Here is a 17,825-nt window from a genome sequence, read left to right as displayed (position 1 = left end):
AAGTCTTCTGTCTCTCTTTGTGTATCCACAGGATATTCCTACACTGCATTCTGTATTTAGCCGTATTTATTTGGATTTAGTAGGAGACAATATAGTTTAGGGATAAGAATGGCTTCTCTATAGTCAAATGGGCTGAGTTTGAATCATGGTTTCATCATTTTCAATCTGTGTGACTTTGAGGAATTTTCTTAAATTATGTGCCACAGTTTTCTCTTTAATTGAATGCGTAAGAGAACATACTTCATAGAACTGCTGTAAATAACTGGATAAAACAATTGGGGCAAAGCACTTAGAAAATTTAAATGTTCAATATCTGTTTCTTTATTTTGTTTTGTTTTGTTTTGTTTGTATACGTCTGTGCTACCGGCTATAAAGCTCCTGGATCCAGAGTACAGACAATTATCTCTACCTCCAAATTATCAACAAAGTGCTTCATTTAAAGTAAAACCAGTAATTGTCAAATTGATTAATTGGGAAGCTCTAGGGTCCTGTATATCTTGAGGCTTTGTATTACCACAACTGCCTCAAGAAGATCCTGTTAAAGGTCTTGTTAAAGTAGCAAATATTTAGGAAAGCAAGGAAAGGTTAGGGAGAATTATTAGAATTTTTAAAAAGGGGAGATGATGTGAAAACATTATCAAAAATATTGTAATTGCAATTCTAAACAGGAGAATACACAAAGGAATACTATATAAAGAAGCTGAAGACTTAAAGTAAATGATAGTAGGGCTTGGTAAGTGTTGTTACCAAAGTGCATCTTTTGATGGAACTCTTCTTTGTAATTTCCAGGCTGAGAGGCTATGATCAGACACTCTTGAGAAAAATCTGTACTTTAGAACAGAACCCTATGCTCCCATTCAGTCCTCCTTTGTCATTTTAACTGCATTAGGCAACTCAACTGAATTCTCCTGGGCTTAACCTTTAAAGTGAGGGAGTTGGATTAGATGGGATTCCTGCGTTCCTTCTTGCTCTGACACTCTCTGATCACTAATCTAAGTGGCCCTGTTTTCTCCCTCCACTCATTTTTAGCAGACATTTCCCAGTATTTATGAGGTATTTCTTAAGTATCTACCATGACACTATCACAGTTCTCTGACACAGAATATGCCATTTGTAATGAAATGATATTCTCCATTCCCTTTACAGAAATGAGGAGACTAATACTAATATCATACGGTTATGGATCAAAAGAAACAGTCCAGGTGAAAGTGCTCTTCCTATGGTACATGGTGGGTGCCGATAAAAGTTTATATTCTCCCCCTAATTGGAATTTTTTTTCTTAAACCTCAAGATCCTGTAAATATATTAAGTTGGTCGGTGAAGCCTTTTCAACCCCTCAATGCACTCCTAGTCAGAACCTAACAAAATATATTATATTCAAGTCTCTTGTAATACTGATGTACTGATCATATTCTATGGTAATTATTCACTACCCATCTGTCATTCCAAAAGGTTCTGAACTGTTAGTCAGATTTGTAATCTTTAAAAACTTTAGCACTAACACAGGACCTCACACGTACAAAAAGCTCAATGGATGAATGAATGATTGAATTTCCAGTTAGTAGAAGAAGTGGGAAAAGCCTCTCTTCTATCAAAACACTTTTGGTACTTGGCAAATGATACCTGTAATCTTCTTAATGAAAAGTCACCCGCAGACTTGGATTTCACCATTTCAACAAGAGAGACTGAAACACTTTGTCATGGGGGCAAGTAACTTGGGTGTCCATTTTGGGAAATACCAATGGAAAACTTAGCAGTTTCTGCTGTCTCTACTGGTCAACTAAGTCAGTTTAGCCTTCCAGTTCACTAATAACTCAAATTGTCTTGAAGGCTTTCCTCATCCATCTTAGATAAACAAAGCATGAAGATTTTCTGACTAGATAATTACTTCTCTTCATAGGAAAAATGTATCTAGATGAGAGAAATTAGAAATCTAACATAAGCCAAAGATTTGAGTCTCTTATACAACTTTGCAGTTTCTTATAGTTACCTTAAAAAAGAAAAAGATGAAAAATAATATATTTTATTCAACTCAATATATTCAAGTTATTACCATTTCTCCATGGACTCAACATTAAACAACTGAAATATTTAATAGTTCTTTTTTCCATACTCAATCCTTGAAATCCAAGTGTGTATTTTATACTTATGGGACATCTCAACTTAGATCAGCTACATTTAAAGTGGTTAACAGATATATGTGGCTAATGGCTACTCTATTTGTGCAAATCTAGATGATACCTAATTCTAGTTATGGTCACAAGTTGAAGAAGACAGTTTCCACCCTAAGTATCTTTTTCTTTCTTTTTTTCTTTCTTTTTTTAAGAGAGAGGGAGAGAGCGAGCAAGCGAGCCTGTGAACAGAGGAATGGGGCAGAGGGAGATAGAGAACCTTCAAGCAAATTCTTCATTCACTGAGCATAGAGGCCGACATGGGGCTTGATCCCAGGGCTTTGAAATCATGACCTGAACCAAAATCAAGAGTCCGAGGCTTAACCAACTGAGCTACTCAGGCACTCCTCCCTCCCAAATATCTAATCACCCAGAAGACAGGAAGTCTTCCTAAATTAGTTAATTTCAGTTATGTGTGAGCTCTAGAGGCAATTTACTTTCAAGGGCCTGGCTTTGCTGATAAGTCATTGGGGGATGTCTGCCAAACTTCTATCTTTTACCTCATCTAATACTTTTACCTTGAAACTTCCTTAACTCTTCATATATCCAAGACTATTTTGCATGTCTGTGTCCCTAAGATGTTTGGTGATACCTCCAGCTACAGCTGAAAAGACATTAGCAAAATCAGTTAAAGTTATATTTCTTTCTCAAAAAAAACTGTCCCTTTGAGAAAACCATTTACTTTATAAGTGATTAGGGTATAAAGGTGGTGAATACTGATTTTCTTTCATAAGAAGGAAAATGTCTTAACGTCACAATAGAAAATTCAGCTTGCCCTATCACTAGTAAATACACTCTGCTATAACTATAGTCAAGGATGCATTTATGGAAAAGTGTACCTTTTTTAATATGGCCTTTTTAATTAACACATAATGTATTATTTGCTTCAGGGGTATAGGTTAATACAGCCTTTTAAAAGTCATCTATTTTTATAAAATATTTTGACAATTTTTAAAAACAGTATTGGATGAAGGCATACTACACACACACACACACACACACACACACACACACATTTGTTCCTACTTGCTTCAGGCAAATTATGTACTAAATACGATTGTTAATTAGGATTTCTATATGTTCAAATTAAAAAGAAAACCCTCAGACAGAAAATATTCAGAACAACAGGACCTTGACATTCCCTGTCCAAGCTCTTCAAATGTGTATAGCTTGATAAATGAGCTTTGGAATCTCTTGCTTGCTTACCTAATTGATGACTAGCTCTTGTGGGTTTAGAAATACTAGCTAACCTTTAAAAATTACCTTCAGTTTCCCTGTTGCTTTGGAAAAGCACCAGAGAGAACATGCCAAAGTTTCTGAAGAAAACTGTTTCCTTGAAACTCCCAACTGGGAGGAGTCCCTTAAAATTTGTTAAAATCCTTATATCCTCATGATAGTTGAGCAGTGCCAATAATTTGAGATCATTCCTGTTCAGTATGAGGCAGTGACCGAATAACTGCATTTTCCTTTTGGTTGAGCATTTTTCTTAGGGATTACTTATTATTTTGAGGCATCTGTAAAAATTAGATGACTTGCCCTACTGTCCTGGTTCTACAGTCAGACAGCAGGGCTAACTCTGAGCTTTAGTTTACTTATCTATAAAAGGATGAATTATTTCTATGTTTCCATCCAGTTTATACTGTGTGACTTAATTATAATTCTCAACCGAATGAGGAAACATTTTAATGGTGTTCTCTTCTTTACCCTTAGCTATGCTACTCAGATGAGATAGAAAACACAAGAGCCATCAGACATTCCACTCACTGTTTGCCATTAAGTGTGACAAACTGTATCTTCAGTCATAGTCATCTTGCTTTCTTTTCTTAATATACAAAAATAAAATTTAACAACACAAAACCTGCACTTCATCTCTAAATTCAATCACCCTTCATCTACTCAGATTTTCTCCTCCATTATTGACCTCAGCAAGGAAAAGTGTTCCAAAATCTCCCTTCAAAACAAAAACCTTCCTTGACTCTAAATCCTTTTATATCAATTGCTCTGTTTACACAGACCCTTCACCACCTTACTTACTGTTTCCATATTCTTACTTCTCACTCTATCTTTAGCAGACTTCACACTGGAGTATATGTCCATGACTTCAACTGCTTTCGCTAAGATCTGCAATGACTTCCACGTTACAGCCCTCATCTTACACGGAAGCTCTCTCCTTTGGACTTCTCTGACACCATAGTCTCCTGGTTTTCCACACATTTCTCTGATCACAACTTCTCAGTCTCTCTTTTCTACCTCTTCATCAGGATCCAGCTTCTGAATTTTATATTAAAGGTTTTGTTTTGGGTGGTTTCAACCAGTAATGTGGCTTTAAAAATATCTTTAAATGTGCTTAATGTATCAACAGACTACTCCCTTGTTTAGCTTTCTAGCACAGTCTTGTGTTCTGGACTGTAGACCCATCTGATAGTTCACAGTATGTCTCCAATCTCACAGGTGACTTTAACTTAACAGATCACAAGTAGATTCTTGATCTCTTCCCACCCTTCCTACCCTACACAACTGTATCCTACACAGACACACAGATGCATCAACACACACACACACACACACACACACACACACACACACACACACAGGTTTTCCTTTTCTAATCATCTAATTCTCCAAAGAATACATGGGATCCTATCAGTTGCTTAGTTCCCAAATCTGAGACTCATTCTTTTTTCATTTTTTTTTTCCTAAAGATTTTATTTGTCAGGAAGAGAGAGAGAGAAAGAGCATGCACAAGCAGGGAGAGTGGCAGGCAGGGGGAGAAGCATCCTGATGTGGGACTTGATCCCAGGACCCCAGGATCATGACCTGATCTGAAGGCAGATGCTTAATTGATTGAGCCACCGAGGCAGCTGAGACTTATGCAGCCCCAAGCGAGCTTCTTTAAGTGCCAATATAATCTTGTCACTTGTCTGCCTAAATTGTATTACTTTTAATAGGCTCCTGTTATAATTAAGGGGGGATCAAAGCACTGTAGCTTGTATATAAAGCCTTAAGTGATTTCTCCCCCTATTTGTCCCTTCACCTCAGTGAGGACCTTCTGTCTCCTCCTGTTCATTTGCCATAAACCAGTCACCCTGGCCTTCTTTCAGATTTTCAAACACATCAAACCTTTCTTGTCTGAGGGTCTCTACCTATGCTATTCCCTCCAGTTTGAACAATATTTCCCCCCAGCTTCATCTGGATAGTGCCTCAGTATCCTTTATAAGATTTTGCTTCTTCAGCGATGTTTTTGCTGATTCACCCATTATTTTTTTAATTCTCCCATTATTATTAAGTTATATTCTTCACAAGCCGACATTTCTCCTGTTTAACATGTCACAACCTGTAATTATTAATCTGTGCATTATTTGTTCATTGTCTATATATTTTTCAAGATTAAGTTTCAGAAGTTCAGGGATCATGATTATTTTATTCCTAGCTAGATCCTCCAAACCTTACTCAGACCGTAAAATGCTGTAGCTGTAGAATCAGTATTTGTTGACTAAATCTTATAGGAAAGAGAACTCAGGAGAATGAGCGTCTGACTCATGAGAATTGAATTAGGAACCCGACTCTTCTGATTTACTGTGGCACTTTCTTCACACTACATTGTCATTCCTCCTCTTGACTCATCCCAACCCAGCGTTGCTCAGGCCCATTAAGTGTCTTTACCACCGATCTCAACAACATCTCCATAAGCCTAACCCCTAGGGATCCCAGGCCCTGAGCTATGCTCTCCCACAACACTGCTCCCTGAGATTTCTCTGCCTTTTTTAGATTTACAGATCTCAATGGCCTTGGCGTTCCCCTCTCCCGATTTCTTTTGCATTTTTAGCATAGTGCTCATCTTTTAAAGAAGTCACTTTTCCACTTTCCTATTTATATTTCTTTCTTTTCTTAGTCCATGGAAAACCCTGCTAATTATGCAGTGTTATTTTTTCCCTTAAGCTAGAACTAATTTCTTATTTGCCACCCCAAAACGGAGCACTGAAAAAAGCAAGGCACATAGATCTGTAATACCATACTTCCTCTACTGCAGAAAATGTTGAAATGTTCAATATTTCAAAAATTCAACTTGGTAAATGTACATTTTTATCAATAAAGCCATGACCTCTCACAAATATGATTATCTTCTCAATAAAAAACAAACAAACAAACAAAAAACCAAGAGGCTAAGATGTACAATAGATATACTGTTGTGATAAGCATCAGGCCATCTTGGTGGCTTAACAGATAGCATGGGATAAGAGACAACCATAGTGAATAAAGAAACTAAACCAAAGGCACTCAGGGGAGAGATGGAAAGAAAAACCCCACAGTGGTAAATGGGAATGCACAGCAGGTAGTGAGAGAAACCTTTTTCAGAGACTGTAAAGCAACTGAATGAAACCAACAATCCCGAGAATGAATCCCAGAAGATATCATCAAACATCGTATGTAGCTGATTGGCATGTCAAACTCTTCTACATGAATCCAAGTTCAAAAACCTAAGAAACTTCCCACAGCCCCAGTACCCAATTCTTTCAGTGTACAGGAAACAAAAACAAAAACAAGAAAGCCTTAATTCTCAGAATGCCATTCCTTCACATCTCTCTTTCAATATTTGTGAAATGCAGTCTCTCTTGTATCTAATGCATTATACATTGTGTTCTATTCACCTCTGCTTTGTGACAGTCTTTCCTTTAAAAAAAAATAATTTGTTGACTATTTTGAGTATGCTGAGTCAATAAGGCTTTTTAATGTTAGAGCTGTTTCTGCTCCAAAAATAGGAGGAAATTTTAACTAAAGGGGAATTTTAGCTAAACTTGTGAATTTGGGGTCAGAAGGACTTTGAATCTGCAGTACATTTAAGTGTCAATTGTCCAAATAATTTTTATGTATAGTCATTACTCATGCTAATCTTTAAAATGAGACAAAATAAAACCATCTCATAGATTTCAGTAACAAAATCCGAGGAGTTTGTTTCCTGAGCCCAAATTTCTGTTATTTTAGCCAATTGTGATAAATAAATGAATTTTAAAATTAAAACTAATAAAAAATTTAAGAAATGATTATTTCTGGAGGGAAGCAAAAGATGCAATCAATACTGAACACCCAACTATGGAAATATTGTCAATAACATTCTGTTTATTAAGACAACTTTATATATATATAATATGTATATTATTATATATATAATATGTATGTATATATAATATGTATATTATATATTATACACATATACTTTATGTATATATATACATTTAGTTTATATATATTATACAGGACCTCTTTACGATCTATTTCATGGTAATAATGTAGTAAGTACTTGTATATGGTTTAAGATAATTTAACCTAGTATGGGTTATACCAATTTGCATTATTTCTATTTATATGTTTAAGAATTCTTATCTCTTCTAAGTAAAATTAATGTAGATGCTGTATTATATTTGGACAATACTCCAAATATAACACCCACAACTTGATACATGTGGAAAACAACAAAGTTTATAATGTAGAAGATGAATTTGGTGAGGATGAAACCAAAATAAGTATTCCCTTGGGTATGTGCCAGCTTTGAGTCTATGATTTGTGACCTGTTCTCATAGAATTGAAAACAGCCAGGGACTCCAGGGGACTAGAGGGTAGAAGTTATGCTCTTCCCAAGAATTGTCAACAGCACAGAAGAATGTCCATCCAACATGCCTGGCAGTTTCTGAAAGCCAGCCAGTAATGGAAATAAGTTGTAACTCATAGAGGATCACAACATCATGAACTTGTGCCCAAATCAGGAAAACAAAAGCCTACATGCAGCATACGTTGCATATCAGTGACAATTACCAACTTCCTTGTATGAGTTTCTTATCTCTTCATCTCCCCTGCACACACATAAGAGCACATGCATGTGCACACACACGCACACACAAACACATGAATGCACTCTTTCTGCAGGTGATTTTGATCGCTAAATCCTAAACCCTTCAGGTTCTCATCCCTTAAGTGAAGAAACTCATCTGCTGAGATAAATGGTACAACAAAGCAGTTGGAATTTTTAGGTGATGTAGTATATTGTGAATATAGACTGCCATTGTTACTATGATTAATATCATTATTATCATTATTATTTTAATTCCTCAGTGTAAACGATATACAAAAATAGTTGGTTGGAAACAAGTAGAAAGAACTAGGAATTCCAACAGCCCAGCCAAAAATAATGAATACACATCTTCATTTGGTAGAACAAAAAAAAGTATACCTTTTTATCCCAATATTGACCTAGAAAATATTTCTAGGACCCTGGGACATGCACACTAAATCACAACTATTAATGTTCAAAATTGGTTATGAAAATTACATATTTTCTAAGACAGGGTATATGACTTAACTGTTACCAAGCCTTAAGTCCAAGATCAATCTCATCAATGGCCTTACAAGAAGCTCTCCCTCAGAAATGTATAAAAATAAAATGTCTATTAATATACAAATAAAAACCACATACAGAAAATTGATTTTCCAGAAATACAGCACTAGCATGTAGTCATTGCTGTGGGCTAGTCATGGTTATTAAACACTTGATATGTATAAAGCCTTTTATATAAATATTACTTTTTAAATTTTTGAACTCCATGAGATAGATAGTAGTATGGCTATTTTGCAGATAAGTTAGCTGATTGCTCAGGGAGGAAATGTAACTCACTCAAACTTAAAGCAACTATCAAATGCTAGAGTTAGAATTTGAACCCAAGTCTTTATATCTTCAAAATCTATTTTCATTTCTTAATGTCATGCTGATTTCTCCAATTAAATAAATACATTATTATTTTTATATGTCAGGCAGCTGTAAGAATAATTCAACACAAGGAAATTATGATCTTACAAATGCACCATCAAGAGGAAAGTCACTTGAAATGGTGTTAGGATTGTGATGGTTGATTTACACTTCCCTCAAGTCCCAAGATTTCCAAGTCTTTCCTTTGAAAGAAGACACCCATTGTGGAATCATGGGCTGGTGTTTTGCCTTGAATTTGAGCAGCAATGCCTAGCCCAACCGCATTGGCCTCCTGATCACCAAGTTCTACCCTGCAGAATTCACCAAGTTTAGTTAGGAATCAAGGGCAGAAGAGTCTTACTCTTTTAGGACATTTTAAAAAACTGGTCACATTGCATTTCGACGAATTAGATCTTCACTCACCAGTTATTATGTGAACGTATCTTTGCTTTAACAAGTCCCGTCTCCTCAATACTCCACAAATTCTCCATTTTATTATTCCTTCCATGACTTTACACATGTTAATAGCTCTGATTAGCACATCTTCTCTCCTCTGCCCACTGGAAAGCTGCCCAATCTCCAAGGGCTGGATAAAGATCTCCCTCCATAAGGGAGTCAACCCTGGTCCCTCACGGATAACTCTCATCTTGAACTATGTTTACATATGTTGTTTTATCTTCCTGACTTGCTCTCATAATATTTAATGATCATTTGAGATGCATAATTTTGTTTTACTTTTTAAGGTTAAAGCCTAAGCTCTAAAGGTAGGAACAATTTAGTCTAATATTTCACACTCTTCGGGGATATGAAGGTTGTGCTTGTTGATCAGCTGACTATGCCATTCTCTTCTGGGAAACAGAGACAAACAGTGATAGGGATTTGTCTTTATGCCATTTTACCTGATTTATATATTCAGGGTGAAAGCAAATAATGAGGTCAGACCTCAGTGAATGAATTTTTCATGACAATTTTCCTTGTTCCACACAATGCAATAGAAAAAGTACAGATTTAAAATAAGACTGTCAGCTTTAAATACTAACTCAGCTGATTAAACAATAGTGGGTTCTAGGTAAATCCCTTTCCCTTCATAAATTTTATAAGATATTACATTCTTCATAGAGTTATTAAGGTTGGAAAAAATAATGTATATAAAAGCATCTGGAACACAGTTAACTAATAATAAATCACATCTTGTATTATTCCTATAGGAGAAATAGCTCAAGGCACTCTGTCTCCCACGGTGGTCTTCTTAACCGCTAATATTTTCTTTCGTCTTGACCACATAATTTTGTTCAGTATTTAATAATAGATCATGAACTAATAGAACTTATGATTTCTGATACTGATGCTAAAAACCATGAGCACTAATTAATGTTATAAGAACTATTGTTGAAATCTAGATATTTCATTGATGCATCTGTTAATAATACAACATGTAATAAACATTGCTTCAAAAGTACTTGGATAGTTTAAGCAAAACTTAGAAGTCTCCAAGATATTAAGTATCTTTATTAAAAGTATTAATTTGTATTTTTATTTTGACTAATGACAAGAGCTCCTATAGTTTAAATGTTTTCAAGGACTTTGTTTGTGCCATAAATAGTGGTTCCTATACCCCCACTTTTTGACTTGCCTAACTTAGATAATTGTCTAATTTATCTCATTATTGAATATTTTTATGTGTCTTATAGCAGCAGCTGTTTCCCCATTCAGTTTTAAGCTGAATATTTTACATGACCTCTCAAGTGTAGATATTTTGGTGCATTTTTGTAGTTGCCAACATATATACATGAATTAAATCAAAAGCAAATGACACATACTTTGAGGAGTTAAAAAGATGAGTTAGAGTAGAGTTGATTGAGGGTGCTAGAGAAATGTTTAGAACCAGTACTAGTGTGGTCTAGGTCCCAGGCAGACATAGGACAACATGACAGTAGAGAGAAGAAGCAACAAATGCTCACTGAACACTCTATGCCAGGCTTGGTACTGAGAGTAACCCATGAAACTGGTACTTGTGTTTCTCTCCCGGACTTCATGAAGAAACATAAGTGATCCAGTACCACAGTTATATGGAGTGAGATATATGAATCCAATCTGTCATTCAATTTGAATAAAGTATATATAGATTAGATCTACATTCATGAGAAGAACTACATAGTATCCTATATCACAGAAGAAAGCAGTCAGACAATTTCCTCTCTTTCTTTCTCCTAGAAATATGCTGAATGAGGGTCTATCATACATTTATTCTGGAATTGTCCACTTGGCATGTTGAAATAAACATCTATCTGCAGAGTGACCACCTGGTAATTTTACTAAATTACCAAAACAGTAAAGTCAAATATATTTGAAGACTCTGACCTTAGTTATTCATACATCAAAATGACATTTAAATGAATAAGATTACATAAAGATATATATAGTACAGTAGTAGAATGAAGTTTTGTTGAATTCACAAGTAAATGATCCAATATCATTTGGACATAAAATTATTGGGGTTTTCTCCCCTTCAGTGGGTGTATACACACATATTCACCAAACTCTATTCTAGTTTTTGTGGAATTTTGAAGACAAGCATTTCCGTTTGGATAGCTGGGCTATGCTTCCCATCTAACCACAGAATTAAATATTATCTGAGGGCTAAGTGAATATACAAAAAGTTAAATTTCTTGGCCATATTTGAAACACACATTGGATGATGTGTGTTTAAATATTGATAATATTTAAAAGCCAACGTGAGTATTTTAGGCAAAATCATACAAATAAAGGGATGTGACTCTTCAGATCATGTTTCTATCAAGCAATTTGTCAACAACTGGGTGACCAAGCAATTATTATCAGTTATTCCCTAATAGTTCTATGCCAAAGTCTTCAAGATCAGTTATACCCTTGAATACCAGCCAAAATCCTGAGACAGAATTTGTCATAGGCTCTAGACAGAAATTCAAACACATGTCACTTATATGTGGATGAAATACAGACTAAAACAAAACATCTTATCAGATAATGGCAGAAGTGACCATTTTTCTTCTTTTATAGCATTACCAATCGATATCAGATATAGACATTTTACATGTATTTCTTTGGCACACAATATAGTTTCTTGAATAATAACTACACTTCCTAGTAATTTGGCTTGTCTAACTGATTTAATTGCCAAGTATTTAATAGCCTTAACCCCAGTAGATAAAAGTGGCACTGAAGAATAACAGTATGAATCAGATAAGGAAGATTCTTTATCTGGGGTCTACAGAGTCCACAAATGGGCTTTAATATAACCAAGAATTTAAAATTGATCTGTATGTTCAAATGATACTATTTCTATGTGGGGAAGTATCTGTGCAATTACACACTAAATTTATAATGGTGACTAATTTTGATGAGGTGGTAGAGAACTTTAGTTTTGATTCTTTTTACCCTTTGAAATGAGTATTTGTGCATGAATAGCATATGAAATATGAACCTTTTATGTTATATATTTTGAATCTGGAAAAAAGTGATATACCATCTGGTTAGAGACATATTAACTTCAAATTTTATATATTTGAAGTAATGTCAAATGTTTGAGAGGTTTCTTTGACCTTGTTGTGTATGTTATTCCTTAAATGAGTTGGACTAGATTTACTCATTAAAATGAATACTTTGAGGCAGCTCTCATTTATGTATAACACCTCTCTTATATTGCTATAGTATGGATCAGAATGTACAGTAGATGGATTTCAACACAAACCTACAAATGGCTGGGTTGTTGCCATGGTGAACCAGGAGTCCACATAACAGGTGGTCTTGATTATGCTATAAATTTCACTCACCTAAAGTATCAGATTTCTTAAGTGGAGAAAGCTATAATATACAAATAAAGTATTGTCTAGAAAAATAAGCAATAAAAATCATTCAAACTTTATATGATTTAGGTATTTTTTTGATTATTATTTAAGAAGACCATGTTTATATGTGGGGTAAACTAGGCTTAGAAAAGTTCCTTTGATGGGGCGCCTAGGTGGCTCAGTGGGTTAAAGCCTCTGCCTTCAGCTCAGGTCATGATCCCAGGGTTCTGGGATCAAGCCCCGCATCAGGCTCTCTGCTCCATGGGGAGTCTGCTTCCTCCTCTCTCTGTCAGCCTCTCTGCCTATTTGTGATCTCTGTCTGTAAAATAAATAAACAAAATCTTAAAAAAAAAAGAAAGAAAGAAAGAAAAGAAAGGTTCCTCTGAGGGGTACCTGGGCACCTGGGCGGCTCAGTCGGTTAAGTGTCTGCCTTCAGCTCAGGTCATGATCTCAGAGTCCTGGGATCAAGTTCTGCATTGGGCAACTTGCTCATCAAGGAGCCCGTTTCTCCCTCTGCCTGTTGCTTCCCCTGCTTGTGCTCTCTCTCTCTCTGACAAGTAAATAAATAAAATCTTTAAGAGAACACTTCCTTTTAACACATTTAATTTATAGAATAATTATTAGATATAGATGGATGGAATTTGGGATGGTAGATATCAAATACAACTTAGCACCAGATGTTGTTCTGGACACAACAATCTGAATCTCTATATTTCTAAGTGTCAATCTAGAACAACAAAAAGAATCTATCCTCTTGGAACCATTAATCTGTGTACCACTAACTATAGTCCATTTCCATGAGAGATGATGCACTGGAGACAGAGAAAAGTGACTATTGCATAGTAACTTGGAAACAGCCCTGTCTGTTTAACTCTGTCAATAAATCTTACACATCAATTATATTTTACATGACTGTCTTTTCCAAAGCAGTTGACCCAATGGTTCCCTCATTGTTATCTGAAAGTATTTTCTTCCTTTAGGCTTCCAACAGGTGACTCTATTAGCTATAACAGGTGACTAAGAAGAAGCTAAAACCCTGTAAGGCATTCACGGCTTTCTTTCTCTATAAAATTTCAGTGAAATAATTTTTTTTTCCTAATTGTCCACACCTTTAACTGATCACAGGGAGCACCCTTGCCTGACTATGAAATAGTGACTGGAAATATAAGCACCCATCCCATGGATTTTTAAGCTCTTTATTTTATTTTACTATTTTATTTTTAAGCCACATTTAAAAAAATGTGTGTATTTGGGTTCAAAGATCAAAATAGTTGCACTTGACCTAGATAGAAAGCTTATGATGTCAGAATACATACATAAAAAGTAATACCTTCATAGTACACTTTTATTTGACTTCAAAAATTTAATTCAAAGATCTTATAATAATGGCAATAATGTGCTGAAAAACACTTCATGACACCAATCAAAACACACTGATTATAGACTGTGGTTATCATGACAGGTTAATTATTATAGAATCCCATCTAGTGTTCATAGATAATACAGATTTTTAAATTCTTAAAATACCAAAGAGATCAATAATGTTGATCTAGTTTTCCTTTGCATTTCCTTGAATGTTTCTGGGAAGTGAGAACTGGCATTATTATTATTATTATTATTATTATTATTATTAAAAGGCTGAGGAAATAAATCTGTTGCCTCCAACTGGCACATAGCCTCTTGTGGTCTGTCCCCAACCATTCCTTCCATCTTATCTTCCCCTCACACATACGCACCAGAAAAATAGAGGAGCCTATTCCATCTGGAATATAACCCATACCATCCCAGTTCGTGCCTTCATCCAGGCTACCTGAAAGGCTCTCATTTCTCATGCCCTTCACTGTCAGTCTGAGCAGCCAGTATTAGTGGCTTGCATTTACTACGCACAATGCATTTACTAAGAGCATTATTTCATTTGTGCCTTTAACCACCCTATTTTACAGAATATGAGAAACTTTGGTAGTCATCCAGATAGTAAATGACAGATCTGGGATCTGAACCCAGGTAGACTTCAGATTTCACCTGTGATGCATTAACACTGTGATACATAAATTACAAGTCCCAGTAAACTGTCAAGGTCTAGAGAAAACAATTGCTCTCCCATGGATATTTCACTGACTTCCCCAACTTCTCTCCACTATATCTGCCCCTGTATCTCTCTGAGTCAAACCTTAATTTCTCACCACTGATGAAGTTAGTGATGCACGCCTCTCATTTCCTCCACTAGGTATTTTGATTCATCTTAATAGTCTTTGTGTCAAAGAGTAAATGTGCAATGGTAAGCCCTTTACTGATATGGTTAAGTGAATTCATCATTGACAGATATGAGATAATTCAGACTATATCAAAAATGACCTCTGAAAAACAATTTAAAAAAATCAATTTAGCACATCTATAATGTAATAAGTAATGATCAAGACTGAGTATTTCTTCACAAATTTGATTTTTTAACTTAAGTTTATAAGAATGATCAAGAAGTGATCCATTTGGGCATCCCAGTTTCAAAATTCATTCATTCAATTATATACGTTTAAAAAAATTTTTTAAACAGAATTCAAAACATTGTTCAAGGATCCTAGGGGAATTTTGGTTACTCTAAAGAACCAGTTGAAAATGGAACTAATTCTTCATGGTAATGACTATATATACAGTCATTATCACGACTTGCTTTTATTTGCTTTTTATTGAGCTGATTCAAAAATTTATTTTTTACTTGTTTTTTATTGAGCTGATTCAAAAATTAATTTTTTTACTTGCTTTTTATGGAGCTGATTCAAAAATTAATTTTTTTTGTACAAATACATATGTTGACTTATTTTGATAATGGTAAATTCTCTGGGAAGAAAAAAAACAATTGTTTTTCTTAAATATGCCAAGCAAATATAACCACTTTTTTAATTCTTGGAGATAAAATGGATACTTTAATACCATTTACAGACAACCTTCGTTTATTCACCCAATTTCTCACATTTAAGAGGGGAAGTGATTTGAAGAGTTATTTGTGTCTCCTCTCTTGCAAGCCATCAAAAGGTCACTTTTTCTCACCTTTGTTTTAAATTTTGATATTATATTTTAATTTGACAATTGTCTCACAGAAGTTTTGAAGTCTATTTCTGTTTAAATAATAATAACCATAAGATATAGAATGACCAAATTTAAGGTTTGCCTTTTAGCCTTTCATATTTAAAGTGTATATTGATAAAAATTACATAATAAAGAAAAGGGCAATTATTTGCAGGTTATAGTAACTTACTGAATTCAGAACAAGGATTCTTAGGGAAAAACTCAGTGTTAAAAATGAGTACCACCTTTACTTTTCCTTTTAACTTTTGCAATTTAAAAACATTTGCCTCATTTTGAAAAATTAAAATAAAAAAAACCTATTTTTCCACAGCACAATTGTACCGGTTTTTTAAATGCTAGAACTTCCTTCAGGAATGAATTACTTCAAAAGGATTTTCTTAAACTTAGTCATTTTTCCCTCTCAGTGACTCAAAGCACAAATAACCAAACCATGATTGTTAATTACACCTATTGATCATCGGTGACAGAAAGCATCCTATTAAATTATCTTGGAAACTGAAAACAAGCTAGAAACCAAGAAACCAGCTATAGAACTTAAAGGAGAAGAAAAAATTATTTTCACTATTAGGCCCACACTAGGAATAATGCAGTTATTTTATTTATTGTTGGTGGAAGAATTGGGTCTCTGAGTCTTTCCTGGAGATTCCCCCAAAGCAAACAAGAAGGTCATTGGGTCTGACACCTGACCTAGAGGAAATTAATGACCTTTTCTCTGAGCATTAGGTACTCTTTAAGCTGAGTTATTTTCCAATTAGAATGTTGTTACATATCATAGCATTCATTGTTCAACTTACTGCCTAGAAGTTACAAAAGAGTTTTTAGATGTGAAGTATCAGAAAGCTAGCAAAGAGAGATTAAGAGCAATGTTTTCTGGGATAAAATACTCCTTTTACACTCACACATTTTTGTTCTATCAGTGTTGCCTTTAGTGTACCTTGGACACTGTTGCCCAGAAATAAATGCATAAATCTACCCTTGCTTGTTTCTGATACAAGAAAATGATGTAACACGTTCATTTTGGTTATTCCTTGTAAAAGAAACAGGCTAAGTGAGTCTGCCCTTGACAGGTGTGACTCCCTAATCAGCACCACTAGGCAGCCTTATGCAGCTTCAGCTAGTGGAAACTCCCATCCCCCGTCCCCAACTTTAAACAAAGCCATTTCATTTGGTCTTAAGCCAAGGTAAGAGAAAAAAAATACCAATTAGTAAATAAAAGGACAACATAAAGAGGCAGAGTCTGCCAACAAGAACCCACATGCAAGCCAGAGGAGATTTATGATTTTCTTCCCCAGGGAGGGAGTGACTAACGCACGCACACTGACCATCACCGTAAAGAGGTAAAGAGAGAGTGAAATGGCTCAACGTACACACACCCCGCTCCATACCGGGGACGAGTCTCCGAGCTGCGGCTTGTGCTCTCGGAGGGCCAGGCTGAAGCTGACCGCCCCCACGGCCACGCTGGATACCCCCAGCCCTATCTCCAGCACAGAGAGCACCAAGAGGCTCCCAATAATCTGGCCGCTGGTGCACATCCTTCCTCGGTCATCATTCCTTCCAGATCAGAGAGGGAAACCAACCATCCACCTTCTTCCTTCCACTATGCTCCTTACCCCTTCCGCCCCCTACCAGACCCCAAAACTTTTCTTTCTTCACCAGCGAAGCATTATCCACAAGGACTAGATTTCCAGAACCGGAGACCCTCTTCCCGGACTGGGCCAGAGCAAAAAAGAGTCGTTCCACCCCCTGGCACGTTCAGGTAGGAATCGTAGAATTTTCCTGGGTTTGGAGGTCGGAGTCCAGGAGAAGAGAATGCACCGATAGAAGGGCTTTCAAGAGGCAGCCAGAAACCTGGAGGAGCCAGGAGCCAGGAGCCCCGCTCGCGAGGCGCTGTCCAGAGTTCTGCCGCTTCCCAAGTCTCCGCAGGAAACCTGCTCCCTTCTAACCTCCCAGACCCCTCAGGCTCCCCTTTCTTTCCTGGCGGAGGAGATGAACCTTGCTTCCCGG

General features: G+C 35.9%; 1 protein-coding gene across 2 annotated transcripts in view; it reads right to left on the bottom strand.

Annotated features, from left to right (window-relative positions):
* The window catches only part of TMEM196 (transmembrane protein 196), a 47,675-nt gene extending 30,322 nt beyond the window's left edge, over nt 1–17,353 (bottom strand). The window contains exon 1 of one of the 2 annotated variants that reach the window (XM_059395704.1): nt 17,189–17,353. In XM_059395704.1, coding sequence (XP_059251687.1) covers nt 17,189–17,353 — 165 coding nt within the window. The remainder of the gene's footprint in view (nt 1–17,188) is intronic. The other variant, XM_059395705.1, reaches the window with a different exon arrangement.
* Between the last annotated feature and the right edge of the window lie 472 nt (nt 17,354–17,825).

This window comes from Mustela nigripes, chromosome 4 (genome assembly GCF_022355385.1).
Source record: "Mustela nigripes isolate SB6536 chromosome 4, MUSNIG.SB6536, whole genome shotgun sequence".
In the NCBI taxonomy this organism is placed as follows: Eukaryota; Metazoa; Chordata; class Mammalia; order Carnivora; family Mustelidae; genus Mustela; species Mustela nigripes.
Note: the sequence above shows the minus strand (reverse complement) of the source record. Positions and strands in the feature narration are given on the sequence as shown.